This window comes from Podarcis raffonei, chromosome 12, assembly GCF_027172205.1.
Source record: "Podarcis raffonei isolate rPodRaf1 chromosome 12, rPodRaf1.pri, whole genome shotgun sequence".
Taxonomy (NCBI): domain Eukaryota; kingdom Metazoa; phylum Chordata; class Lepidosauria; order Squamata; family Lacertidae; genus Podarcis; species Podarcis raffonei.
Genome location: NC_070613.1, coordinates 42,344,051 through 42,371,112, shown reverse-complemented (window position 1 = coordinate 42,371,112; position 27,062 = coordinate 42,344,051). Strand labels below are relative to the sequence as shown.

The window sequence follows — 27,062 nt, the reverse complement described above, 5'->3', positions numbered from 1 at the left end:
GGACACCAGCAGGAAACCAAATTTCCAATTCTGTCCCAGAATGCTGCTGCATTGCTCCTTTTTCGTAACACCTTTGTCTCCCCCACCCCCACCCCGCTTTGGGCAAATTAGGGTTTTCCGTGTCGTTCTGAGCCTTCTATTTGTAAAATATGTATAAACACATATAGTATTTCCCTTCTCCCATAGCCTGTTTGCTCAGAAGTCAGTTCCACTGTCTCCCTCCATGGGACTCGCTTACTCGCTTCCAGAAGGTGTGCATAGGCTTGCAGGCTTAGAGAGGTAAATACTGTATATTTGTGAGAGGGAGGGAGTTGAACATGGACGTATTATGTCAACTTATATCTTAGCATGTGGAACTTCATGGAGCATTCTTCAGGAGGTCAAACAAAATCAGTGAAATTTTGAACTCAGTGGTTAAAATCGATGCAGTTTTGAAAGGTTCAGTCTGCCATCTTGATTCAAAATGGCATCCAGTGGCATCCAAACATAGATGAAAACTTGTTTATTGATATCAGGAACCACCACGATACCTTACGGTTACGATATCTTAAGAGCTGTCCAAATTGTTGCTGGCACTCGTCAGTCTCGAGAGACAATGGAGTGCACCTCTGGAGGTGAGGTCAAATTGCTGGTGAATGACAGTTCCAGCTGTGGCTGCAGAGCCTGGTAACTCATAACTTTTGCCTCCCATGTGGTTTTTTTCCTTCTTTTGTGTTAGCAGCTGAAGTGATCTCTCCAGCGAACAAGCCTGAGCAGTGTGTATGGAGGTCCTGGGCTGCCCTGACAACAAGACTGCACTCTCTACTGTATACAGTGGTACCTCAGGTTACATACGCCTCAGGTTACATACGCTTCAGGTTACAGACTCCGCTAACCGAGAAATAGCGCTTCAGGTTAAGAACTTTACTTCAGGATGAGAACAGAAATCGTGCTCCAGCGGTGCGGCTGCAGCAGGAGGCCCCATTAGCTAAAGTGGTGCTTCAGGTTAAGAACAGTTTCAGGTTAAGAACGGACCTCCGGAACGAATTAAGTACTTAACCCAAGGTACCACTGTATATGGAGACAGATATATGGTTTATTTACACATATATACAACCTGAGTCTATAATGGAGGGGCTTCCAGCATTAACTCCCCTAATGGGTCTTGTTTCTTCCATAGATGCAGCCTTGGGTTCAAACAGACATCAAGCATCATGCTCTGCTTCTATGGCTTTTCCACTTCTTTCCTTTAGCACCCTGTAACCTTTTCTGCTTTAAGTCACATCGCAGCCAATGCTAAAACTCTAAACTGTGCCTTTCCTCCTTCTCACTATTTAAAAGAGGGAGGAGGTGCTCCACCCATTTCCAATCTGACACATCTTCCCCTCTTTTTTGGTTCCTTAATGGTCCATCACCTTGCCCTTCATTCACTTAATGGTTCCTCACCTCAGGCAATGACCTTATGAGGAAGCTAGCCTGGGGTGATGAACCATTCAAATATAAGGTAGCCTGGCTTATATTTTAACCCTTGCTGGATCCAGGGGTTCAGGAGGCTTGATTAAATTCCAACACTTACTGGGTCCAGGAATTTAGAGGAGTCTGGCACCTGCAAACTCATACTTTGCCCTGAGGTAAGAGTTGAAACATAAGCGTCCACTGACATATTTTTAAGTGACCTTTTCAAAGGTTGCACCCTAGGATTGGGCTTCAGGGAATTGCTTCTTTTCAGCTGCTGCCAAGAACAGTAGCTGGAAAAAAGCTTAGATTAAATTCAAAAGTTGCTTAAGTAAGTGTGCCTATAGCTGGTATGTTGTTGAGCTTGGCATCTGTTCAGTTCTAATCTTCATAAATGGATTTTGATATCTATTTAAACTGTGTTTCATTTCCAGGCTGGTGGCATAAGAGCATTAGGACAAACAAATTCTAGAAGCATTATATATTGGTATTGAGCCATCTACCGCCTAACAACTGGCCCGTTTTGCACATCAGAGGAATCTGTGAGGAATCAAGCCACAGTGCTGGCTACATATGAACCAGCTCTTGTGGTTTCTTTGGAGAGAAGCCAAACTGTGAATGCTGAGTCATACATAAATGCCAAGTCAGCACTGTAGATTTTTTTTCTTCCAGCTTGGGAAAGGAAAGGGCATGTGTGTGTGTGTGTGTAATTTGAGCCGTGTGCACTGGCATTCTCGCTCATTCACAGCAAGTCATGAATGGGCTTCCCATGACATGCAAACCAGGCCACTCTATGTCATTCATAAAGAGCTAAGATAAGAGTAGAAGATGAGCAAATATTATTGTGTGTTGCCTGATAATGCATAAATGAGGTGGTGGGGATAATATATCAAATATGAGTGAACTTTTTTTTTGCTCCAGCTATAATCAGTAATTGAACCTGTTGAAGGAAAATAAATTTGCTTTGTTTATTTTATTTCCAGCTGACTTTGGTCTTGCAAAGCAGAAACAGGAAAACAGCAAGCTTACCTCAGTCGTTGGAACTATTCTCTACTCCTGGTAAGAAAAAAAAGCCTTTTAGGTCTGTAAATTTGCTGCTAAAATAGAGAATTAGTGACCCCAAATATAATGTAGCCCTTATATAGGGGGCCACTGTTTGATTCAGACAGTTAATTTTCCTAGGATATGTTTGGATTCTTTATTCTTTTTGAGTAAGGCATATCATGACACACCATCTCATTTTAAAGTGCACGGAATTAAATATATCTAAATTCATGTGTAACAGGCCAGTCTCGACATGCTATCACACTTCATTTTTTTTTGCTAATTAACTACAGTATCTACTTTAACAGTAATTAGAACCTTCAATTCTCTGAGGCATAACCTTCTTCTAATTCCCACTTTCCTTGTAGCTCTATTCAAGTTGCCCAGTTATGTACAATCTAATGCACAGTGTTGTCTTGCTTTTCCTAATCCCAGAAGTTGGTTTTCCACACTTGGGAACTTTCACAGACGGGTTATATAAGCTTTTTCCAAAGAATGTGTCAGTTTGCTGTAGCAGTAGACATCTTAACTGTGAGAAATACTTGAACTATTGTTGGTGACGGACCCACTGGGAATATGTGTGGAAATGTGGTCATCTAAATAGGCTGTTGCTGTGCAGGTGACCAAGTGCTCACCTCAGATTGGCTCCCTTGGCTCCCAGTTGCTTTACTATATTCCTTAGAAGCCTCTCTCTGTTGACTCTTCACTTCTTTCAGTCCTATCAGTTGGCTTTCTCTTGGTCATGATAGGGGCTCACTAAATGGTGGGAACATGCATGCCAGTACCTCTTACAGAGGAATGCTTTGCATAAGTGGTCCCCCCCCCCATTCTCGCTAATTAAAAAGACAAAAGAGACATTCTTAATCCGACATTTGTTGTTCTCTCAGGGGTCCGGCCCACGACGATACCCTTTCCCTTTCCCTCAGCTATATACAGACCCAGGGATCCTAGCCATATAGCCCAGCCTCAGCCCAGAGTACCTGAAGGAGCGTCTCCACCCCCATCATTTAGCCCGGACACTGAGGTCCAGCTCTGAGGGCCTTCTGGAGGTTCCCTCCCTGCGAGAAGTGAGGTTACAGGGAACCAGGCAGAGGGCCTCTCCGGTAGTGGCGCCCACCCTGTGGAACGCCCTTCCATCAGATGTCAAGGAGATAAACAGCTACCTGACTTTTAGAAGAAATCTGAAGGCAGCTACAGAGAGGTTTTTAATGTTTGGGGGTCCTTATGTTTTAATATTTTGTTGGAAGCCACACACGGGTGGCGCTGTGGTCTAAACCACAGAGCCTAGGGCTTGCTGATAGGAAGGTTGGCAGTTCGAATCCCCGCGATGGGGTGAGCTCCCGTTGTTCAGTCCCAGCTCCTGCTCACCTAGAAGTTCGAAAGCACGTCAGAGTGCAAGTAGATAAATAGGTACCACTCCGGCGGGAAGGTAAACGGCATTTCCGTGTGCTGCTCTGGTTCGCCAGAAGCGGTTTAGTCATGCTGGCCACATGACCCAGAAGCTGTCGGTGGAAAAACACTGGCTCCCTCGGCCTGTAAGGTGAGGTGAGCGGCGCAACCCCAGAGTCATCCGCAACTGGACTTAACAGTCAGGGGTCCCTTTACCTATGTTTTAATATTTTGTTGGAAGCCACCCAGAATGCCTGGGGCAACCCAGTCAGATGGACGGCATATAAATATAATCATCATCATAATAATCATCAATCTGGGACTCTGAACCCTGTAATCTAGAAGCACATATACGTTATAGGTGTGATGCCCAAAATATGCCCTATGACCCAAAAAGCAAGCTAAAAGAGCATTTGGTTGTAAGGAATTAATTGTGTGATTCTTTGGCTCTCAGCTAGAATGACTAGTTAAGACAAAAGCAACTGCAGACCAAGTGAACCCACTTGAAACTGATGTTGTTCTTGCTATAGGCCAAGAAAATAACTTTCTTCATCCCCATGTTTGGGGATTGTTTGCCAGTCTAGACCTCCTGTGTAGAGACGGTAGACTCTGCAAAAAAATTACATAATGGCCCCATAGAAGTGAGATAATTGCATTTTATAGGCTCTGGAGGTACAGTTTATAAGTTCTCTGTTTTAACGAGCAATAAGAAGAAATATTTATTGAGCCAAGGCAGTGAAATAAAATAGTTTTACACATTGCAACAAAAACAGAGTGTTTACAGAGTGCAACATAAACACAAATAAATGAGCACAATTTGCAGCGAATCAAGTATTGGCTCTCTTGGCATTCAGGTGTTGCTTTTAACATAAGAATCTGAGAGAACCACATTTTCCAGCGAATATTGGATAATATTGACAGCTGTGTTCTTGCGGCATGAGGGGAAGGAATTTTCCCTGAAACGTGGGAGGGCAAAAGGAAGAAATGCAGAGTAACTTCTTCATCAGTCTTTTGTGTGTGTGTGGCTTCTCAGTCAGCAGAGGAGTGAAGCATACAGGGTAGAAGGCAAGGGCAGAACTGAAAATGAAACTACATGCCCATCTGAAACGGAGGTGAACCTTCTGGCCAGTTTCAATTCTGCCTTTTGTGGGAGAGCAGGGTTGATTCTTGACTCCTGCATTTCACCTGTGAGTTGTACACTGCTTTTTCTTTCTCTCTTCTCTGTCTGCTCACTCAGCTGTTAGGCAGCGATTTGAGGATCTCCGTGCCCAGACTCCAGGAGCAGGGGTGGCCAAGACCCCTGAGTCATTCCTACATCTGGGGCACCATGGAATTATCCATTTCCTCCCCTTCCCCACCACTGCATTATTGGCATAGGTAAAGGTAAAGGGACCCCTGACCATTAGGTCCAGTCGTGACCGACTCTGGGGTTACGGTGCTCATCTCGCTTTATTGGCCAAGGGAGCCGGTGTACAGCTTCCGGGTCATGTGGCCAGCATGACTAAGCCGCTTCTGGCGAACCAGAGCAGCGCATGGAAACGCCATTTACCTTCAAGCCGGAGCGGTACCTATTTATCTGCTTGCACTTTGACGTGCTTTTGAACTGCTAGGTGGGCAGGAGCAGGGACCGAGCAACGGGAGCTCACCCCGTCGCAGGGATTCAAACCGCCGACCTTCTGATCGGCAGGTCCTAGGCCACCCGCGTCCCCTTATTATTGGCATAATCACATTTAAATAAAGCAGAACACCCAGCAGTGATCAGAAACCAGGCAAGGAGCAATGCAGTCTTGAACATGGCAAGACTTTCTCTGTTATGGTACCCATCTCATTGATCTCCTCCCCTAAAAATGTCCACCTTGCTCCACCCATGTTTAACTTTCACCATCTAGTTGAAACCTTTGATTTCTTAAAGCAAAGCTTTCAACCTTCCTCCGATTGTTCTCTGCAGCTACTGTATATGTTCCAGCCTGATTGAGCTGTTGTTGTTTATCTGTTTCATAATCTTTAATTTTCTTGTGTGCTCTATGTCCTCTTCCTAGGAATACATTTTACCTTTGGAAAATCAGCTGACACTTTTCATTACTATTTGCATTTGAAGCTTTCAGCAAACTGTATAATTACTGCATATGCTATGTGATGATAAACAAAGATGTTTCCATCAACACAAGTAATGGCATCACTTCTTTCTGTAAAACAAAGGGAAGAAGAGAGATCCATCATGATGGATGCAAATTGTACATCATTGATGTAGTTCCTTCCAGATGTTGTTGGAGATGCTGCTCCCATTATCCCTAACCATTATCCATGCTGGCTGGGGGGGAGGGGCTTGTGAGGGTCGAACAACATCTGCAGAGCCCCACTTTGGCTACTCTTGATGTAAATAATAATGAGTTAAAATTGCCCACAATTGTGCCTAGAAGCACAGATAAAAAAGAAAGCCATGTTTCAAACTCTGAAAACAGAGAGCGATGGGCAGTATTATTATTATTATTATTATTATTATTATTATTATTATTAAACTTATACACTGCCCTATACCCGGAGGTCTCAGGGCAGTTCACCACAGCATATAAAATCAAACCAAAAGCAGTAACCCAATAAATCCCCCCTCCCCCAAAAAGCCACATTCTAAAAGGGTGTTGGATGTCAATAAGGTCAACCAAAGGCCTGGTTATAAAGGAACGTTTTTGCCTGGTGCCTAAAGATGTATAATGAAGGCGCCAGGCGAACTTCCCTGGGGAGAGCATTCCATAGATGGGGAGCCACTGCAGAGAAGGCCCCGTTCTCGTGTTGCCACCCTCCGGACATCTCGAGGAGGGGGCACACGAAGGAGGGCCTCAGAAGATGATCTCAGGGACCGGGTAGGTAAATAACAGCAAAAAAAAGAAATAGAGGCAGAACTACATGTTGAGTTAACAGAAGACACGAGAAGAGGGGTTCTTTAGAAGTCTCCAGGCCAAGTCTAGGATGTGTGTTTTTTGCCATTTGAAGTATGCTTTCTGATAAGAAGCTCTTCCTTGGGAGGCTGAACTCTTCGACACAGGCTGTTCAATCTGGGCTTAGCCCATTTCAGCCTTAAAACTTTCCCTGCCTTACAAAATCCTCTAATATCATCAGTATGTCATCCCCACAGTAATAGCTTTTATTATGACCTTTGCACAAAGAATCATCCATTGAAAACTAATATTTACACAAGCTAATCCTGTACCGTTGAGCATCACCTTGTAAGACAGTCTGAAAACAAGTTACATACTATCAGTTAGCTTATCAGGAATATAGGGGGGAAGAAACCTGTCTCCACAGGCTTATTAAAATGAAACTTATGCAAATATTGTAATAAAATATTAACAGAAAAAAATTGGAAAGGCTTAAGCCTAAAGAATGATGGTTTCCATGAAAACAAATCAGCAAAAATCCTCTTCTATAAATAGCATTATGACATAGCTTTCCAAGGATATCAACTTATTTTCTATCTTTCTGTAATTTGTACTACATATATACATTCTTCTGTATTTCCAAGTCATTTTCATAAACGTGGATCCCATAACAAAATACTTGGAAGATTAAATTATCTTCTGTGCTGCTGTAAATGTTTTGTTCAACTGCCAAACTCATTTTAAGATTGAGTTTAGCATTCAAGAAGATTTGTTATTAAATAAAAAAATACGATTTCTGCGTAAGAGGAGCAGATGCGGAGTCCTTTCAGAGAAAACACAGAGCACGGCTCAGTCTGTTTAGAGAAAATGAAAAGAATGAAATTGAAAAATGTCCAACTAATCTGGCTTTGTTCTTGCTGTAACTATTTGTTTAGCAAAGGATATGCTAATCTATCTTCACCAGAATACTAGTGAAGTGGGAATCTTCCTGCTTGAATACAAGGTGCTGGGCTGAAAGCTTAAAAGCAAATATTGCAATTACCTGAATATAGCGTTTGTAAAATCCAATTGACTTAAATATCCAACACCTAATTCATATGTTAATCACATGCTTCTTGGCTAAAGCCATTTTACTGTAGTGCAGAATTCTATTACTAAATTCAGTCCACCATGCAGATCCCACTCTGCAAGACTACCATGTTTCCCTTTATTTCTATCCCTTCCTCACAAGTTTCAGTTATTGCTGCAGTGGTGTACTGTGTGTGTGTGGGGGGGGGGCGGCGGCACCACAGGAGCGGTTGTCCAGGGTGCAAAATTTTGACACCTGATGCTGCCTCAAAACAGCCACACACTTCCATCGTTGGGCAGCGTTGAAAACGGCTTCTCCATGTGAACCAGGAAGTGGCCTCTCCAGACAATGGAACGACTCTTCTTTTCTTATCTCTGCGACTGCAATCTCCTGAGTGATGCAGATGCCTCAGGCCAGTGGCTTTCAACCAGTGTGCCATGGCACACTGAGGTGCCTTGAATGATGGTCAGGGGTGCTGCAGGCAGCACTGGCCTCTGCCCCTGTTTCCTGCCCTCCCTCCTCTGATGTCCTCTCGTGTCTCTGCCTCCCAAAGGCTTGCACAGATGTTTGTTGCAGCAGCCCTGGCTACAAGCTGCCCAGGTTAATGGTGCCTCTGGGGCTGGCCAGGGGGTGCTGGTTGCCAGGAGCTGAAGCGGCCTTGGAGCAAGCAAGCAAGCAAGCCCAGCCTGCCAGCCCTTGTAGTTGGGAATGGACAGAAGTCCCAGGCCGCTGTGGGGCAGTGTGAGGAGGCACCTCTCTTTGGGAAGGAGACGGGGGGCAGCTCAGAGACCAGGGGCAGCAGCAGCTCCCAAGGAAAGGAGGCTGATGGGAACACTCCACAAGGGAGCGTGCTCAAAAAAGGGTGAGAGGCTGTCGGCTCTGCAGGCAAGGGGTGACATAACTGGGCTCCTGAGCCCCACAGGGGTGCTTCAGAAAGAATGTAGTTGGTCAAGGGAGCCATGAACTCAAAAAAGTTGAAGGCCTCTGCCTTAAGCAGTTGAATGCACATGTGCACTCCATCCATTTCTCTCCCACCCCCTCTCTGCACGGCCCAAGGCACTGGCAACCCGTGCTATGTCACTGGTTAAACACTAGATTTTATTTTTCAAAGGGAGGAGGGACTGACATTATTGTGTGTCTGTTCCAGTACCTCTCAGGACACCATGCTCAGCTCAGCTTCCAGAATAATTTTTGGAGACCTGAACATTTTTTCACTGTTAAATATCTTTCTTAGTTGGTCATAATAAAGGTATTACTCTTCTCTCGCTCGCTTCCTGCTCCCCCCTCGGCTTGTTTTTGTAAGGGTACATTTCATATAACTTCATTGCCATATGTTCCTTATGGAAAACAAAGCCAGCTGTATCTCTCCAGTTTGCCAAGCACAGATCATAGCAGTACCATCCTTAATTAGCTTGCTTCCCTGAACCTTTTGTATGGATGGGGGAGGAGAAGGAGAAGGGGGGGGGGAACCCTTAGAATTTGTGAGACAGGCACATGACAGGCATCAATGAGAACTTTGTCAATTTTCAAACTGTTTTTTAAACGGTGAGTGAAGTAGATGAAATGTGAATTATGTGAATAATTCTGATAAAAAAGATTTTAGGGAGGAGGGTTGAACATAAATCATGCATTATTTGATTTTTAAAGGGTTTGGCTGGTGGAAAAGAATGACTGATTTAAGGCTTCAGTTGACTAAATTACATTAGCTTGGCCAAAGATGGGAGGGGGAGGAAAAAATAATTGATTTGCTTTTGTGATATTGACTGGAAAGCAATAAATACAGAAGGGGAATGCATCTGAAGATCATCAGTTCCAACCTCTTACATGAAGTTAAGGCAGTATTTCCTGCAAATAGGAATAAAGACCTCTTAAAGGTAAAGGGACCCCTGACCATTAGGTCCAGTCGTGACCGACTCTAGGGTTGCGGTGCTCATCTCGCTTTATTGGCCAAGGGAGCCGGCGTACAGCTTCCAGGTCACATGGCCAGCATGACTAAGCCGCTTCTGGCCAACCAGAGCAGCACACAGAAACGGCATTTACCTTCCCGCCGGAGCGGTACCTATTTATCTACTTGCACTTCGTGCTTTCGAACTGCTAGGTTGGCAGGACCTCTTAGTGAGTAAATTTGGACTTGGGTAATTAGTCTCCTGGAAGTTATTTAATCCTATGTTCATGGTAGAGATTTGCTGAGAGAGTAGTAAAGTGGGCAGACTAGAGGAAGGATTAGTGGGGTGAATCATGGCTATGTTTTACACATGTAAGGAAATTGTAGCGTAGTCCAATTTATTTAATATTGCAATACCATCTGGATAATTAAAAAAATAGGGATTTGGGGGGGTTGCATCTGTTTAGACAGATATGAACATGTAAGTAGAAGCAGTTATCACGTTTTGTGTTGTAAGCATTCATAAACATTCTGATGTGCGAACGATACCTTCTGCAAACTCTGAATTGTTTAGTATTTTCCCTAAAGCTGCATTTGTGTGGCAGGTAGTAGCCTCTTCCCTGAAAATAATACTGTGACCTGTTCTATCTCCGTTATGGATTTTTTGAATTTTGCTTTTATTTGCCTAGCCCTGAAGTTGTGAAGAGCGAGCCATATGGCGAGAAGGCTGATGTCTGGGCTGCAGGATGCGTCCTTTACCAGATGGCAACTCTCAACCCTCCATTTTACAGCACCAACATGCTCTCCTTAGCAACTAAAGTATGCAGGTTTGCTAGTTGATGCCATTTACCTTTGCGTGTTCATGCACTTTTATGAATGCCCCTTCCTTCCTCCTTTTGAAATAAAAATGTTCTTTATGCAGCGTTTCCTCATCGCACATGGACATTACAGCAGTACCAGAGAAGCTGTTCTGATGGTTGCTGTAGTGGTATGGACTAGGGAGTGTGCCTAACTCCTAGTGTTGGATTAAGGTTATGATGGATCTTTCTGCTGCCCTGCCCTGACTCTGACACATTATACAGTGGTACCTCAGGTTACATACGCTTCAGGTTAAAGACTCCGCTAACCCAGAAATAGTGCTTCCGGTTAAGAACTTTGCTTCAGGATGAGAACAGAAATCGGGCTCTGGTGGCGCGGCAGCAGCGGGAGGCCCCATTAGCTAAAGTGGTGCTTCAGGTTAAGAACAGTTTCAGGTTAAGTACGGACCCCCGGAACGAATTAAATACTTAACCTGAGGTACCACTGTATTCACAAATAGGTCTTATTATGTCTTTCTAGTCTCCCCACATCCATCTCCTTAAACTGAGACACACTTCACATCAAGCAATCACATCAGTTACTATTACTGAACTTTATAACGTGTTCACTTTTTTCTTTTTTTGTATTTGCTATCCCTCAAAGTCTAGACTAGCAAAAAGACTCTGCAAATTTCAGGGGCTTCAGAATCAAGCAAGTTCTTAATAAGTTTCTATAAAGAATAAATTTTACTGAAAATCAAAGATACTCAGTAGAGAAATTGGTGGGTCTCCGTCGTGAAATTCCTGATTGACCAGATTTGATTTATTAGTTGTACCCCGCTTTTCTGTCTGTGGACATATAAATTGGCTTAACAGCTTAAAAATATATGATTAAAGGCAGGATCATCATTAGTGTTTGTGGTGAATTTTGGATGAACTTTCTGCATGGAAATTTCTTTGTATATTTTTGAGTGTGATACGTGCATATGAGTCAAATTCATGGTATATATGTGCCGCAAGGGCATTGTGAAGATAGATTGATTGTGTACCTTGTTGTTCAAGGGGCAGATTGAAACCCAGTTTATCCATAACATGATATTTTTCTCTTGTTGTCAGCAAAGTATTCATTTATTTTGCAGATAGTTGAATCTGCCTATGAGCCAGTCCCAGAGGGCGCCTATTCTGAAAAGGTTTCAGCGGTCATTAAAAAGTAAGTGTCTTGTGGAAAAGGTCCTTTTACTCTAAGTGTAAAGAGGATATGTGGCCACAGAGCTAATAGTACAATTTTAAAATGTGAGATGCCACTGAATATATTGCCAGTCGAAGTAATGGGGGGGGGGAATTGCGTAATTAACCTCTCCAGTTACATACCGAGGTGGTGAGTGCAGACTGGATTGAAGTCAAAGCAGGAGTCTTGAGAAGCAAGAGGGGAGGGAAACTGCAAGTTTTGTACAAGTAGGATTTTTTTAAAAAACCCAACCCACTGGAAAATAAAAATGGAAAATTTGGTGCGATGTCCTGCTTGGAGGGAATGAATGACTGGCTCTAACTCTAAACAGAAACATTCCAGTTAGGACGGCGGAAGAGATGCTGCAATATTTTGTTATTCTTTATTTGTCTATAAGATAAAGCTCATGCCATAATTTGGCTGGTGTTTATCCTGCCCCAGGACTGAGTCTTCCATCATACTCACTAAAATTGAATAGAATACATGATAAATACATGATAAAGCTATTTTTAGCCATATCACCCCTTCTTTTTCCTGTAAGACCAATTGCAGTCATTAACAGTCACCAACAGGTTTACCACACCTATCAGCCAATCACCCATTCCCACCACCCTTCTGAGTAATACCCCTCCCCACCCTCACACTATATATAAGGGTCTGGTGACTTCTGTTTCAGTGTATCTGAAGAAGTGTGCATGCACACAAAAGCTCATACAAATGACAAACTTAATTGGTCTCTAAGGTGCTACTGGAAGGAATTTTTTTATTTGGTTTTGAACAGAAGGCAATTATTTGGTATAGCAGGTACATTCCTTCTGCTCCTGCACCATTTGTTATTGCCATTGTTGTTGAGAAAGCTCCAGGCCAGCCTAGCTGTGACTCTGAAGATACAAGAACGCATGATTATTCTTTGCCTCTCTTTTGGTAAAAGCAGCTGTGTGGCCCCTAATTTGGACTGGGACTCCCGCCCCCATCTGTTTTTCCACGGAGAAAAGAAAACAAGGGATTAGAAAGTTCTTGACACATTTCAGATAGGTCTTTTTCAAGGGAATCCTATCATATTTACTCTGTCGTGAAAACTGCTTAAAAATCACCTTAAGTACCGTATTTTTCGCTCTATAAGACGCACCAGACCACAAGACGCACCTAGTTTTTGGAGGAAGAAAACAAGGAAAAAAATATTCTGAATCTCAGAAGCCAGAACAGCAAGAGGGATCGTTGCACAGTGAAAGCAGCGATCCCTTTTGCTGTTCTGGCTTCTGGGATAGCTGCACAGCCTGCATTCGCTCCATAAGATGCACACACATTTTCCCTTACTTTTAAGGAGGGAAAAAGTGAGTCTTATAGAGCAAAAAATACGGTATATGGATGCCTGTATGCTTCTCTCTCAATACCTAGGGGGCAGCTTGAATTAAGTCTGTGATGCTCTCCCCTTTGCTGCCACCCATCCAAAGCAATGGTCCTTCCAGCTGTTTTTTCGAAATAAATAAAATAAAATGGAGAAGCATTCCTGCTTCTTCGATGGCATGCCTTGTTTTTCCTCAAGGATGTAGACTTCATGCACAGTTGAGCTGCACCCAGTATACAGAGAAGCATAAAATTCATACAGTATAGTGTGGGGCCCAGGTGTGCTCAGGCAAAATTTGGGGGGCGGTGGGGCGTGGAACTAGCTAATTGGAATTGCTTTCCATGAATGCACGTTGATTATCATCAGTACAAATCTCCAAATTATGATTACAAAAAAGTTCATAACATAATGATATACAAAGAAGAAAAATACGCTTTCTGATTTTTTGTGTGATTTCTGTTCACCTTCCACTGAGCAATGACCCAGCTTCTGTTTAAAACTGAACCTACAAGGGAAGAATTCTTTCTGATATGTTCCTTACATGCTGGGCTAAGTCGTGCTGGATTAGACCGAAGGCCAGTCAGTGCAGCACCTTGCTTCCTACAGTAACCAAACATATGGTATTTCCTGTCCAAACGTATTTCCTGCCCACAAACAGGAAATACGGAAATAACCTCTCTTTTGCTGTTTTGCCCCAGAGACTAGTATTTGGAGTCATGGTGCTTTCAATCATGGAGGTAGTATATGTCCTTCATGACTAGGAGTCATTGAGAACTTTATTCTCCATTAATTTGTATAATATAAGTATGTAAATTTGAGACAAATAAAACCAGTCCCTGGCTATTCCAGTGTGCATCCTTATTCTCTTGATGGTCCTGAATGGTCATTTTTTTCTAAATGGAATTCAGCATCTTGATCACAGTGGGAATGTTCCTAAGTGTAAATGATGTCAATCTAAGTATGGCTTCAGAGCTGGACCTCTGGCTACTCACCCTGAATCTGCCACCCCTCACATCCCGGTTCCCTGACAGCTTGATGCATCTTACCTCACTTCCCCAGCCTGTCCCCTGGCCGTTACAGACTCCCTGCTTCATTGGACTAACATGAAGAATTACTTGTATCAATAATTAATTCGGTCTCAGGAACCTCTGAAACCATATAACTCCGGTCTTGAAAGACCTACATTGGCTCCCAGTATGTTTCTGAGCACAATTCAAAGTGTTGGTGCTGACCTTTAAAGCCCTAAACGGCCTTGGCCCAGAAGGAGCATCTCCACTCCCATCGTTCTGCCTGGACACTGAGGTCCAGGGCCTTTTGGCGGTTCCCTCACTGTGAGAAGTGAGGTTACAGGGAACCAGGCAGAGGGCCTTTTTGGTAGTGGCACGCATCCTGTGGAACACCCTCCCATCAGATGTCAAGGAAATAAACAACTATCTGACTGCAGCCCTGTTTAGGAAAGTTTTTAATGTTTGATGTTTTATCGTATTTTTAATATCCTGTTGTGAGCTGCCCAGAGTGGCTGGGGAAAGCCAGCTGGATGGGCGGGGTATAAATATATTATTATTATTATTATTGTTGTTGTTGTTGTTGTTGTTGTTGTTGTTGTTGGAACTTGAGGGACGTGGGTGGTGCTGTGGTCTAAACCACTGAGCCTCTTGGGCTTGCTGATCGGAAGGTCAGCAGTTCGAATCTCTGCGATGGAGTGAGTTCCCATTGCTCTGTCCCAGCTTCTGCCAACCTAGCAGTTCGAAAGTACGCCAATAGGTACCGTTGGGCTGGGAAGGTAAATGGCATTTCCATGCACTCTGGCTTACGTCACATTGTTCCAGAAGCGGTTTAGTCATGCTGGCCACATGACTTGGAAAGTTGTCTGTGGACAAACGCCGGTTCCCTTGGCCCGAAAGTGAGATGAGCGCCGCAACCCCATAGTCACCTTTGACTGGACTTAACCATCCAGGGGTCCTTTACCTTTACCTATTGGCACTTGATCAAACTTTGGCTGTTAGCACAAACAAAAACCTGATCTTTTCCATGCTGCATTTTTGCTCTTATATACCTATATGAGCAAGGTTCTCCTGTCTGCCTTTGGCAGAGTTGCTCTGATGTTACAAGGGGGATTTTGTTGTAATGGGAAAAGGGGCCTAAGAAAGAAGCAAGAGAAGTTCACAGTAGTGAGGGGAAGAGTTGAATGGAAGGTGAGCAAGTATGAAAGCGGAAGGAAATCTGATAGAGGAAACAAGCAGAGAGGGTCACATGACTGGGAGTTAGCGAGAAGAGCTCTAAAGTTCACATACTTATTTAAACAGAGCTCAGGCTGTAGTATCTGCAGTGATCTTAAGTGGTGGTATTAAAAGAAGCATATAATCAGCTGATTCCATTAATATTTACTTACTTGGTATGACAGTGTAATTCGCTAGCTAGAGATGCCATTTGGGTTATCACAATAATCACTTTGCTGACAATTGACATCGTTCTAACGTAAGATATAAACAGATAGCAACACGGAAGAAGATAGGAATGAGCTTTAAAAGTGCAAAAATGGAAACACGATAGTGGATTTAATTATGAGAGATCATTTTAAAATGAGCCTGGTGATTATTTTTATGGGCATTCTTAAAATGAAAATTATTCCTGAATTCACAGCACAAAAAGAAATATGTACAAAGCAAAGAAATAAGCAACATCCTTAAGAGCTTTACAGTGGCGAATAAACAAAATGTTTATTTAGATTTTTTTTTTAAAAAAACCACAGAATGCAGAATGCTTATGCACAGGTGACCACTCAAAGAATTACAATTACAGGTAAGCAGTCAGTCACTATCATAGATTGTTTAAATAATGGATGCCCACCCCCCATAGGTGCTTGACCCCAGATGCAGAGAGTCGCCCTGACATTGTAGAGGTCAGTTCCTTGATACCAAATGTGATGATGAAGTATTTAGACGGCTTATCAACCTCCCAGCTTGTCTTGGAGAGGAAATTGGAACGCGAGAGGAGGCGTACCCAGAGATATTTCATGGAGGCTAATCGAAATGCAGTCACATGTCATCACCAGCTTGCTGTATTATCTCAGGTAAGCAAATGCCTTCAATTACATTGTCGCATATAATATAGCCTTATGTGACTGCAAGGGACCGTTGGACCAATCTGCCCAACTGGACGTGCAGAAATACTGTGTATGTAGGAGTGCATTAAGGGACCCGTGTGGCGCTGTGGGTTAAACCACAGAGCCTAAGACTTGCCGATCAGAAGGTTGGCGGTTCGAACCCCCGTGATGGGGTGAGCTCCCGTTGCTCAGTCCCTGCTCCTGCCAACCTAGCAGTTCGAAAGCACGCTAGTGCAAGTAGATAAATAGGTACCGCTCCAGTGGGAAGGTAAACGGTGTTTTCATGCGCTGCTCTGGTTTGCCAGAAGCAGCTTAGTCATGGTGGCCACATGACCCGGAAGCTGTACGCCGGCTCCCTCGGCCAATAAAGCGAGATGAGCGCCGCAACCCCAGAGTCATCCGCGACTGGACCTAATGGTCAGGGGTCCCTTTACCTAGGAGTGCATTGGCCCGCTCTCATGCTTGTCACTGGTATGTCGTATAATGTTATCAGGCTTCCAAGCATGCACCCATATATCTAATATGGCTAACTGGCTCTCCAAGCTTGAAGAGAGGAAACACCATGTGCGCAGCCACCAAAGTGTTCCCCTCTATTTAACATTGCTTGGGACTGTGAAAGCTTCGTTTGCAATTCTAGTTCTCTCTATTAGTGGGGAGTGTCATTGGCTTAGAACACACAAAGAGCAAATGTTCCTCTAAATTGGATCTAAATTGCTGAGGCTATTAATGTGAAAATCCAACAAAAGGAGCTAAAGAAGCATCAAATCAGAAGCAACCTGCTAATCATATTTGAAATCGATCGAAAAACAACTTAACCTCTCTAAATCAGGTGCTTTTACGCAGCAATATTATCTGCTGAATTAATTCGCTTACAGATTAAAGTCAGTAATCAAGATCATATAGCATATCTGAAACATGTTTTGAACCAGCCATTTTTGTGTACAATTCTATGCTAGCAGAGTTTCTAATGGTTCTTAAAAGAAACCGAGGGAAATTTATTGCGTTGCTTGAACACTGTACAGTGGTACCTCGGGTTACATATGCTTCAGGTTACAGACGTTTCAAGTTACAGACGCCGCTAACCCAGAAATAGTACCTCAGGTTAAGAAGTTTGCTTCAGGATGAGAACAGAAATCGTGCTCCGGGGGCGCGGCAGCAGCAGAAGGCCCCATTAGCTAAAGTGGTGCTTCAGGTTAAGAACAGTTTCAGGTTAAGAACAGACCTCTGGAACGAAATAAGTACTTAACCCGAGTTACCACTGTACCCAGGTTGTACTTCTGGAAGCCACACGGTCAAAGGAAACCATTTCTGTTCTCTTTTGTAGGAACATTATGAGAAATCAAGCCTTAGCAGCAGTAGCAGTGGAGCAGCCAGTTTAAAAAGCGAATTTTCTGAAAATACAGATCTTTTGACTGAAAACTTCCATCTAGCTTCTGGAAAAGATGAAGAGAAAGCTCGCGATTTAACCTTGTCAGATGATAACTGCACTTTAGAAAACTCAGAAAAAGGTAGTGATGAATGAGCAGAAAGAGCATTTTTAGTACTTCCACCATGCTGGGTTATTTTTTTGGGTGTGTGTGTGGTTTTTTTTGGGGGGGTATTGTTGCTCTTATTTTTTATATCTTTTTTCTGGATCTTGTTATTTCTGTGGAAATTGTTCAGTTTGGTAGTGTACTTTTTGATGTTTTGTTTATTGCTTATGACTACTTTTGTTATGTTTGTAGTTATGTCATTTTTTTATATGTTGCAAGCCACCTTGAGCACGGCTTTGATTTTGGAAAGGTGATATGCAAATAAAATGATTGACTGGAGCTGGATAGAAAGGTTTGTTTCCGCTTTTATGTACAGATGTCTTCTCAGAATTAGATGATGAACTGGACGTATCAGATAATTCCAGCAGTTCTAGTTCAAGTCCTCTTAAAGAATCAGCGTTTGGTAAGTTCCTTTAAGCAAGAGTTCTAATCACCAACATTTTTCTTATGGATCTGAGCATGTATTGACACAGGTATGTGAGTCATAGGTGGAAGTATGACTGGTCTAGAATTTTCAGCAGGGGAGTCACATGAAGTTGTCTCGGACGGAAGAAAAGCAACATCAGGCACTTGGGCTCACAGGAAATTCTCTTATTTTGTTTTTTTTGGTAAGATATTTATTAAGATTTTTAAAAATATTACAATAAAATAAAAAAGAAGAAAAAACAGATAGATAACAAAAATACAGAATAAAGAAAATTAAAAACACATAGATTTTCAGTTGCTTATTTTCCTTTAACTTGTTTCCCGGACCTCCTCATACCTCCCTTTTTTGTATTCCACCACCAATTGTTAGTTCAGCAAATCCTTACCATTATATTATTACCTATTTATAATCCTTTTTTTCATATTCTCTTAAAGCATTACAGCTGGAAACCACTTAATTTCAATCCAACATCATTCTAACATTCATTAATTTTACAATATTTCTGTAGATAGTCTTTAAATTTCTTCCAATCTTCTTCCACCGACTCTTCTCCCTGGTCTCGGATTCTGCCAGTCATTTCTGCCAGTCCCATATAGTTCATCACCTTCATCTGCCATTCTTCCAAAGTGGGTAGCTCTTGTGTCTTCCAATACTTTGCAATAAGTATTCTTGCTGCTGTTGTGGCGTACATAAAAAAAGTTCTGTCCTTCTTTGGCACCAATTGGCCGACAATGCCCAGAAGAAAGGCCTCTGGTTTCTTCAGGAAGGTATATTTAAATACCTTTTTCATTTCATTATAAATCATTTCCCAGAAAGCCTTAATTCTTGGGCACGTCCACCAAAGGTGAAAGAATGTACCTTCAGTTTCTTTGCATTTCCAACATTTATTATTATTTCTTTGCATTTCCAACATTTATTATTATTTTGAAGCAAATTCATATGAGCAGCAAATATATTCCAAGGCTGAACTTCTGTATTTCTGGTAGCATCCTTTTCCTGCTCATTTCCAATGCCTGCAGGAATACGTAAGTCGATGGGTTGCATCCAGAGAAGCTTCCCCCATGGGTTGGATTCAAAAAAAGCTGGCCATTGGATTTAAACCAATGGAAACAGGACACAGTTGAGACACTGTGGCTTTTAAAGACATAGGGTTGTATCCATTGCTATGCCAGTGGGTTCTGACACAGCAAGACTTTCATTTCTTCTCTTCCCCTTGTGCCCCACCCCTCAATCTGCTCTGGTGGGTCCCCCAACTCTCCTGAGCTGATTTTGAGGCTGCACAAGGGACAGGAGAGGAAGAGGAAATTCTGTTGCACACCCAGAAAGCCCTTGCTCCCCCAGAGCTATAACGCTGACCTTGGTCAATATGTATGTAGTTGTGATTTGAGAAAAGAGCCCTGATTCACAATGGCGTTGTAGTAATTCAAGCTTCGTATGTTGAAACATTATTCATTTCGTATAACACCAGCATCGCCATTGCAAGGGCAAATATGAAGAAATTGTAATAATGGGAAGATTTTAGCTATGGCCTAATAGAAAAGATGAAGTGTGCTATTGGACTCCGTTATAACAATTATATGTTTGACAATAATAGAAACACAGAATTGTAGAGTTGGAAGGGACCACAAGGGCCATCCCCTGCAATTAGCGGTTGATAGATATATGTATCAGGTAAATCTGTGTAGATACAACTGATGCCAGTGTTGTCTAGAATTTGGTTGCTGATATAGTTGGGAGGATAAAATCATAAAAGTTCACTTCGGTTTTCAGCTACTGAGCTTACTTGGTTAAAAGTGGTTAGTCATAACTATGGTTTAGAGCATGAGAACTTATGAAGGCGACTCACAAGAAAAGTCAGTCAGGGCCCATAACTGATAATGGGCGGATCCAGAGCCAAATGTGGGTGGAGTCTGAGGAAAAAACCAGCGGTAGTTGTAGGAATGCAGGATCTGTATCTCGCATGAAAACAGCCTGAAGGTCACATGCAGACCACAGGGTATTAACCCCAGATGTTGGGAAATAAGCCAGTTTCAAACCATGGTTTATGATTCTGGTATATTCTCCTGAATCACTGTTAAAGCTAACCACAGTTCTTACTCCAGGTGAAACAAGTAGCTGTGATTAGTTGAAAACAAGCACAAGCTTCTGTTCTTCAGTACTGAAGAATGAGAGGGGGATGTGTAGTTGTGTTTAGTGTTACAGTGCTACCTCTGATTAAGTACTTAATTCATTCTGGAGGTCCGTTCTTAACCTGAAACTGTTAACCTGAAGCACCACTTTAGCTAATGGGGCCTCCCTCTGCTGCCGCGCGATTTCTGTTCTCACCCTGAAGCAAAGTTCTTAACCTGAGGTACTATTTCCAGGTTAGCAGAGTCTGTAACCTGAAGCGTATGTAACCCGAGGTACCACTGCAGCCAATGGATGCTTAGCTTGAGAACTGTGAATACATCTCAGAGTGGAAGGAACTATTTGGGGGAAGAGTCTTAATAAGTTGTGTGCATGATAGAAAACAAACAAACAATCACATGGTGCAATGCTGTTCATTGAAGCATTGGTCCGCCTAGAAACATGCAAGATTAGATGAAGAACGCAGCAGCTCTTTTCTAATTCAAGGTGAACTCAAACTGTGTTGCACTACAAACCTCTGAGGCTGGATAGATGAGGGGAAACCAAGTCACAGATCTTGGCGTCCCATGGTTGCAGCAGGATGTTAGATTAAGATACAGAACACTTGTATTTAGAAAGTCTAAAATTCCCCACTTGAGAAAATTCTGCAACCAGAAATCAAAATGTGCCAGATCGTATTTAGCACAAAGTGCTGTATTTTTTGCTCTGTAAGACGCACCAGACCATAAGACGCAACTAGTTTTTGGAGGAGGAAAACAAGAAAAAAAATATTCTGAATCTCAGAAGCCAGAACAGCAAGAGGGGTTGTTATGCAGTGAAAGCAGCAATCCCTCTTGCTGTTCTGGCTTCTGGGATAGCTGCGCAGATTGCATTCGCTCCATAAGACACACACACATTTCCCCTTACTTTTTAGGAGGGAAAAAGTGAGTCTTATAGAGCAAAAAATATGGTAATTAGAACTGCATACATCTTCTGTTCTTTCCCCTTTGTTTTTCAACAAAAGATGTGAATAATGAGCAATAAGACGTTGGTTAGCGGAAAGTCATGTAGAAACAATCCCAAGCCTTGGTCTTAGAATCATGTAGATTACCTTCGGTTTCTGAGCCTTCGTATTTAATGATTTTCTTACCCAGATAGGAAGGATAGAAAAAGTGTGTTTTGCTTTTTAAAATGAAAGCTGAAGTTCTGAGGCAGGCAGTGGGTTCAGTGATGGAAGCCAGATTCTATGGTCTGCAATATGATTATGGCCTTTACTTTCCGAAAATGTTTCAGTTATAAAGAAATAAAGTGATGCAAATAAAAGGGGGGAAAAAGAAAAAGGCTCAAAAATATCTAGAAAGAAACAATATGTGAATATAGACATTATTTGAAAAATTTAGGATTATGGTCTTGTGGAATTTCATTCTTTGGTAAAATGTTCACATGAATATAAATGTCAATTAGGAATACTTTAAGCTAACGTTTGTGAGCCCCCCCCCCACTAATTTCCTTTCAGAATGACATTTTTCAGATGTATTAATATGAATTAATCTCCCCACTCTCTTAGATACAGAAAATATTTATACTCATGGCAATTTAACTATCTGCCCAAATTAGAAATAATAGACTGCCTTTAAAGCCATCTTCTGCATCTTTACACCTTTGTAATAATGTTTTAGAAAGCATCAGCTCCCCTTTAGGCAATCAGCTTTCTTTCTTACGTCAGGTCTGATCAAGTGGATCCAATACCTGTTGTGACAGATAAAGTGTTTGCTTATGCAGTTTTAATTGCCACATTGATCTATACAGTATAGTGTTGTTGTTGTTTTTTAAAAAAATATTTGAATGCCACCTATCTCTTTGCTTGAGACTCTTCGCTCACATTAACAAAAATAATAAGGTCTCACCAGTTACCTATAAACTCATTAATTCTAGTCAACATTTCTAGAATTGGAGCGCTGCAGGGCTCAGAAAATAATTATAGAATAATCACACATTTTAGATTACGTTTTACATGAACACTGACGTATTGATGGATCCCACTAGGTACTGTATGCTATTGTCTAAGAGTTTGTTGTGGTAGGACTGGGTGATTTTTATGGCCTGTCATTTCCTTCTGTTTTCGGCAATTAAAAAACCTTCCTTCTTTATACTCCCTTGTCAAACTGTGTCACTTAAGTTTTGTTTAGATTGCAAGTCTGTCCTTTTTTGACTTTTTAAAATAAATATGGTTTTACCGATTTCCATTATGTAACAATTACAAAACCAGGGGGTAAATATGGAAACAAAATCCCAGTTTAACCCCCCCTCCAGGATGGGTCAGTCTATTTAAGTTTGTCGAAGTCCAACAGGAGTAGATACAAAAAACTCTGACGAGTATTATATGGAAATCTTTATGAGTATCCAATGAAACAATCACATGTGGATCCCTTGATAGTTTTCCATAACATACTGCAAGTTTAATGGATAGCAAGCAGTGCAATTTCTGTATTTACCACAGTATCGGCCACACTAATAGCACTAAACTAAATGTTACATGATTAGCCCATAAAAATATGCATTCCTCTTTGCAAGTTTCAATGTGCCTTCTCCTCCTTTGAACTGAAATTGGGGTTCAGGGATGGGAAAAGGAACACACACACACACACACACAGTCTTATGATGGTCCGATATCCCCCACCCCCAAACCAACCTATGATCACTGTAAGAAAACGTGCTTTTTAGTTGCATGTCTACTAGATATCTAAAACTTGATTTCACACACATCTGACTTCTAGGTCTTTTCACATGCCAGTGGGCAAGCCCCATTCCATCTCGGAAGGGCACAATGTCTGCTGGCATGGTCCAGTATAGATCCAGAGGCATTTTTGTCCCATCTCCAGTCTCTCGTTAATTTCTGACCACTTGGTCTAGGTTACAAAATGGTTCCAGACAAAACTAAATTTGAGCTCAAGCGTAAAAAATACGTCTCCCCACCCTGCCTAATTTAATAGTAACTTATTCACATTTTATGGATTATGCTCAAGTGCTTGGAACAATTTGTGCCTGCCTCTGGGAGAAGAAAAGTGGGGCTGTTGTTTATTGTTTGTGTTTATGATACAATAAAAGAACTAACGAGTGCAAATAGAACAGAGCTAAGAATGAGAAAAAATAATGCTTCCCCCCTTCTATTTGCCAAGGGAAACAATTGCTAAATCTAAGTGTCTCTGCTTTGAGTAGTGCAACTCTTGACAATCAACTGTGAAGCTTTCCAAACAATAAATGTTTTAGATACATTTTTTTCTCTCTCGTTAGCTCGTCTCTCTTTTTCTCAGAGTGTGCGGTGAAATTGTTTTTATTCAATGTGCCCTAGATTACCTTGGAGAGCAGCCAATAGGACACAAATGAGATCAAGCGCCTTGCCCTGAATTCATTAAATAAAACCTGTGAACATGGAGGTGAACTTCCATTCTCTTGATTCTCTGAAGGTGTTAGTTACCATACTATTGTGATGATGTATTCTTTCTGACCGGTCTATCACATCAGAACCTTCTAATTCGCACTGAAGCTAGGTTTTAAAGACAGCTGAGCAAAGTCTAAATAATGAGAACAGATCAGAAGAATGCGGACAAAATTATTCATACCAGACTCACTTGTTTTGAAACAACTGAAAACTGATTTATGGTGTTTCAATGTAGTTAAGGGTGTATCTGGTCCCACGCAAGAATATTTGGACGCTGCTTCAAAAGCGTAATGTAAGAGGGCCTGTACATCCCTTGTATCTCCTCTTACTCGATAAATCGGGAGTGGGGAACCTGCTGTCCTCGTATTGTTCTTGGATTCCAACTCCCATCAGCCCCAGAAACAGCAAGTGGTCATGTATGATGGGAGTTCTAGTCCACCAATATCTTCTGTGCCACAGGTTCCCCAATCCTGTTATCCATTCCATATTATGTTTGGCTACCCAGATCTGTGATTAGGTCTCTGCTTAAGACCTAATTTGATTTACTTACCTTGATGGGTTGCAACGGCTTCTCATTTTGGGCTACAGCTTGTCAGTGTTGGTTTTCTGATACTGCTCCAGTTAGGCAAGCCCTTTCACTTGATAAATTTAAGATACCTTTGCTGATCCTTGTTTGCACCCGCTATATATTTTGGGAAGTTATTTGTTCTCTATGCATTTGGACATATATTAAGATACCAAAACATAGTTTTACATGATTGTTCCTGAGATCAAGGAGCAGAGATCTCCATCTAAGTTTGGATGCCATTTTGAATCAAGACGGGTTGGACTAAAACTTTCAAAACTGCACTGATTCTAAATGCCGATTTCAAAATTGTAGTGATCTTTCAGTTTATTAGAATTCCCAAGCCACACAAGGCAGGAGGCTGCTAGTTTGTTTCTATTTCTCTGCTATTTTCTGCACCTGGCATTATATTGGTACCATTTTTCATATACAGTGGTACCTCGCAAGACGAATGCCTCGCAAGACGGAAAACTTGCAAGAAGAAAGAGTTTTCCGTTTTTCGAGGTGCTTCGCCAGACGAATTTCCCTATGGGCTTGCTTCACAAGAAGAAAGCCCATAGGGAAATCTCCGGGGACCTCTTTTAAAATGCTGGCGGTCGGGAGCAAAGACTTTCGCCCACTGCCGGCCTTCAGAAGAGGTCCTGGACCTCTTCTGAAGGCCGGCGGGGGGCAAAAGTCTTTGCTCCCGACCGCCTGCCTTCCTGGGATAGCGGAGAAGCGCAGCGTGTTTCTCCGCTATCCCGACGGCTTTTGAAGGCAGGCGGGGGGGAGCAAAGACTTTCGCCCACCGCCGGCCTTCAGAAGAGGTCCAGGACCTCTTCTGAAGGCCGGCGGGGGGCAAAAGTCTTTGCTCCCCCCCGCCTGCCTTCCCGGGACAGCGGAGACTTCTCCGCTGTCCCGGGCGATCTTAAAATGCTGGCGGGCAGCAGCGAAGCTTTCGCTGCCGACCCCCAGCATTTTAAAAGCCCCCGGGACAGCGGAGACTTCTCCGCTGTCCCAGGCGATCTTAAAATGCTGGCGGGCGGCAGTGAAGCCTTCGCTGGCGGGTGGCAGCGAAGCCTCCGCTGCCACCCACCAGCATTTTAAAATCGCCCCGGGACAGCGGAGGCTTCGCTGCCGCCTGCCAGCATTTTTTAATCGCCCGGGACAGCGGAGAAGTCTCCGCTGTCCCGGGGGCTTTTAAAATGCTGGTGGTCGGCAGCAAAGCCCTCCTGTCCCCGGAGCTTGCGGGGCGGGAGGTGGGGAGAAGGGCTTTTCTTCCCACCACCAGCCTTCAGAACAGCCTTCTGAAGGCTGGCGGTGGGAAGAAAAGCCCTTGTCCCCCCCCCCAGCCTTCAGAAGAGGTCAGGGGACAGACTGTCCCCGGACCTGGTCTGAAGGCGGTTTCCATAGGAACGCATTGATTGATTTTCAATGCATTCCTATGGGAAACCGTGCTTCGCAAGACAAAAAACTCGCAAGAAGAAAAAACTCGCGGAACGAATTAATTTCGTCTTGCGAGGTACCACTGTAAAGGTTATTCCAATTGCACACTGTAAGACAAATTGGGAAGTTGTTAGACTTTTAGAATGGTTTGGTGGTGCTGCAACAACTAAATGGTATAGAATGTTGTCCTAATGCAGAGCCAGAATGGTGTAATGGTTAGAATGTTGGATTAGGACCTGGGAAACAGGGGTTTACTCCCCACTCAGCAATGAAGCTTGGTGGGTGACCTTAGACCACTCACTTAGCCTAACCTACCCCTCAGGGTGTGACGTTAACATGAGAGTGCTGGAGGTGAAATAGTTAAACAGGTTACCCATTCAGGACACGGGGGTGGAGTCAGAGGGACTATACAACCAGCTGGGGGGGGGAGTTCGTTGAGGAGTTCATTGGGAGTTGGGTGGTTGGTTGGAGTGGGAGTGAATTGGGATAGAGTCTGTGGGGAGGCTGAGTTAGTGTAGCGAAATAAGCTGAGTCAGGAACAGTTAGGGGCTAGGAAGACAAGTAAATATCTGAGAGGTGGTTTAGTGAGTGAGAGCAGGTAGCGGAAGTTATAGGTCTGGATAGGCACCCCATGAATGTAATTGACTGAGTCCGTTTATGAAACCACACTCTTGTTAAACTGTAATAAATAAACAGAAGTTTATGTTCCAGTTTAACCCTGACCGGACTCAGTATTGTACCAGGTAGGGCCTGGGTGGTGGCAGCGAGAAATAAAGTGGTGGCACAGGGATCAATAGACAGTGAAACGTCTGGGGACCCTGTGTGATCACCACACAGGGTTGTTGTGCAGTTAAAATGGGATGGGGGAGAACTAGGTACACCACCTTCAACTCCATGTAGGAAATGTTTGATATTAAAGCAATAAATAAATAAATGGAAACCTGGTAGAGGAAATAGGAAATCAGAGAGACTGAGAATTTGTAAGAACTACCTGATAACTGCAGGAGAAGAGCAGGATAGTGCCCTCCAGCTCCACACATGGGTATAACATCTGGATTTCTAATATGAAGGCAGTTCCACCATATATGCATCAGATTGGCTCTTGTGGTTTTGCACATTTTCAGCAATGAGATGATAATTCCTAGGTGTTTTCTTTAATGCCTCCAGGATGTCAATAGCCTCTTGCAATGGTCTTATAATAAGATGTGTTCAAAGTGACACACAGAAAACTTCCATTCCTGTTTCCCATGTATATCTCCACTTGTGATCCATGTATTTCAAGATGCCTATTCCATACTTGGCAATAACTGCTGCATTTAGAAATCTGAATTTTAATTAAAATTTTGGAAGATTAAGTCTGGAAATTCTATAAATTAGCAAAGTTTGCGG

At 42.7% G+C, this 27,062-nt stretch overlaps 1 protein-coding gene across 5 annotated transcripts in view; it reads left to right on the top strand.

Moving 5' to 3' along the window:
* The window catches only part of NEK10 (NIMA related kinase 10), a 110,244-nt gene that overhangs the window by 54,779 nt on the left and 28,403 nt on the right, over window positions 1-27,062 (top strand). For 4 of the 5 annotated variants that reach the window (XM_053410571.1, XM_053410572.1, XM_053410569.1 and 1 more), the window contains exons 23-28: window positions 2,418-2,493; window positions 10,387-10,516; window positions 11,634-11,704; window positions 15,930-16,143; window positions 17,501-17,684; window positions 18,025-18,111. In XM_053410571.1, the coding sequence (XP_053266546.1) occupies window positions 2,418-2,493; window positions 10,387-10,516; window positions 11,634-11,704; window positions 15,930-16,143; window positions 17,501-17,684; window positions 18,025-18,111 (762 nt within the window). Of the gene's footprint in view, window positions 1-2,417; window positions 2,494-10,386; window positions 10,525-11,633; window positions 11,708-15,929; window positions 16,144-17,500; window positions 17,685-18,024; window positions 18,112-27,062 lie in introns of those variants that run through there. The other variant, XM_053410574.1, reaches the window with a different exon arrangement.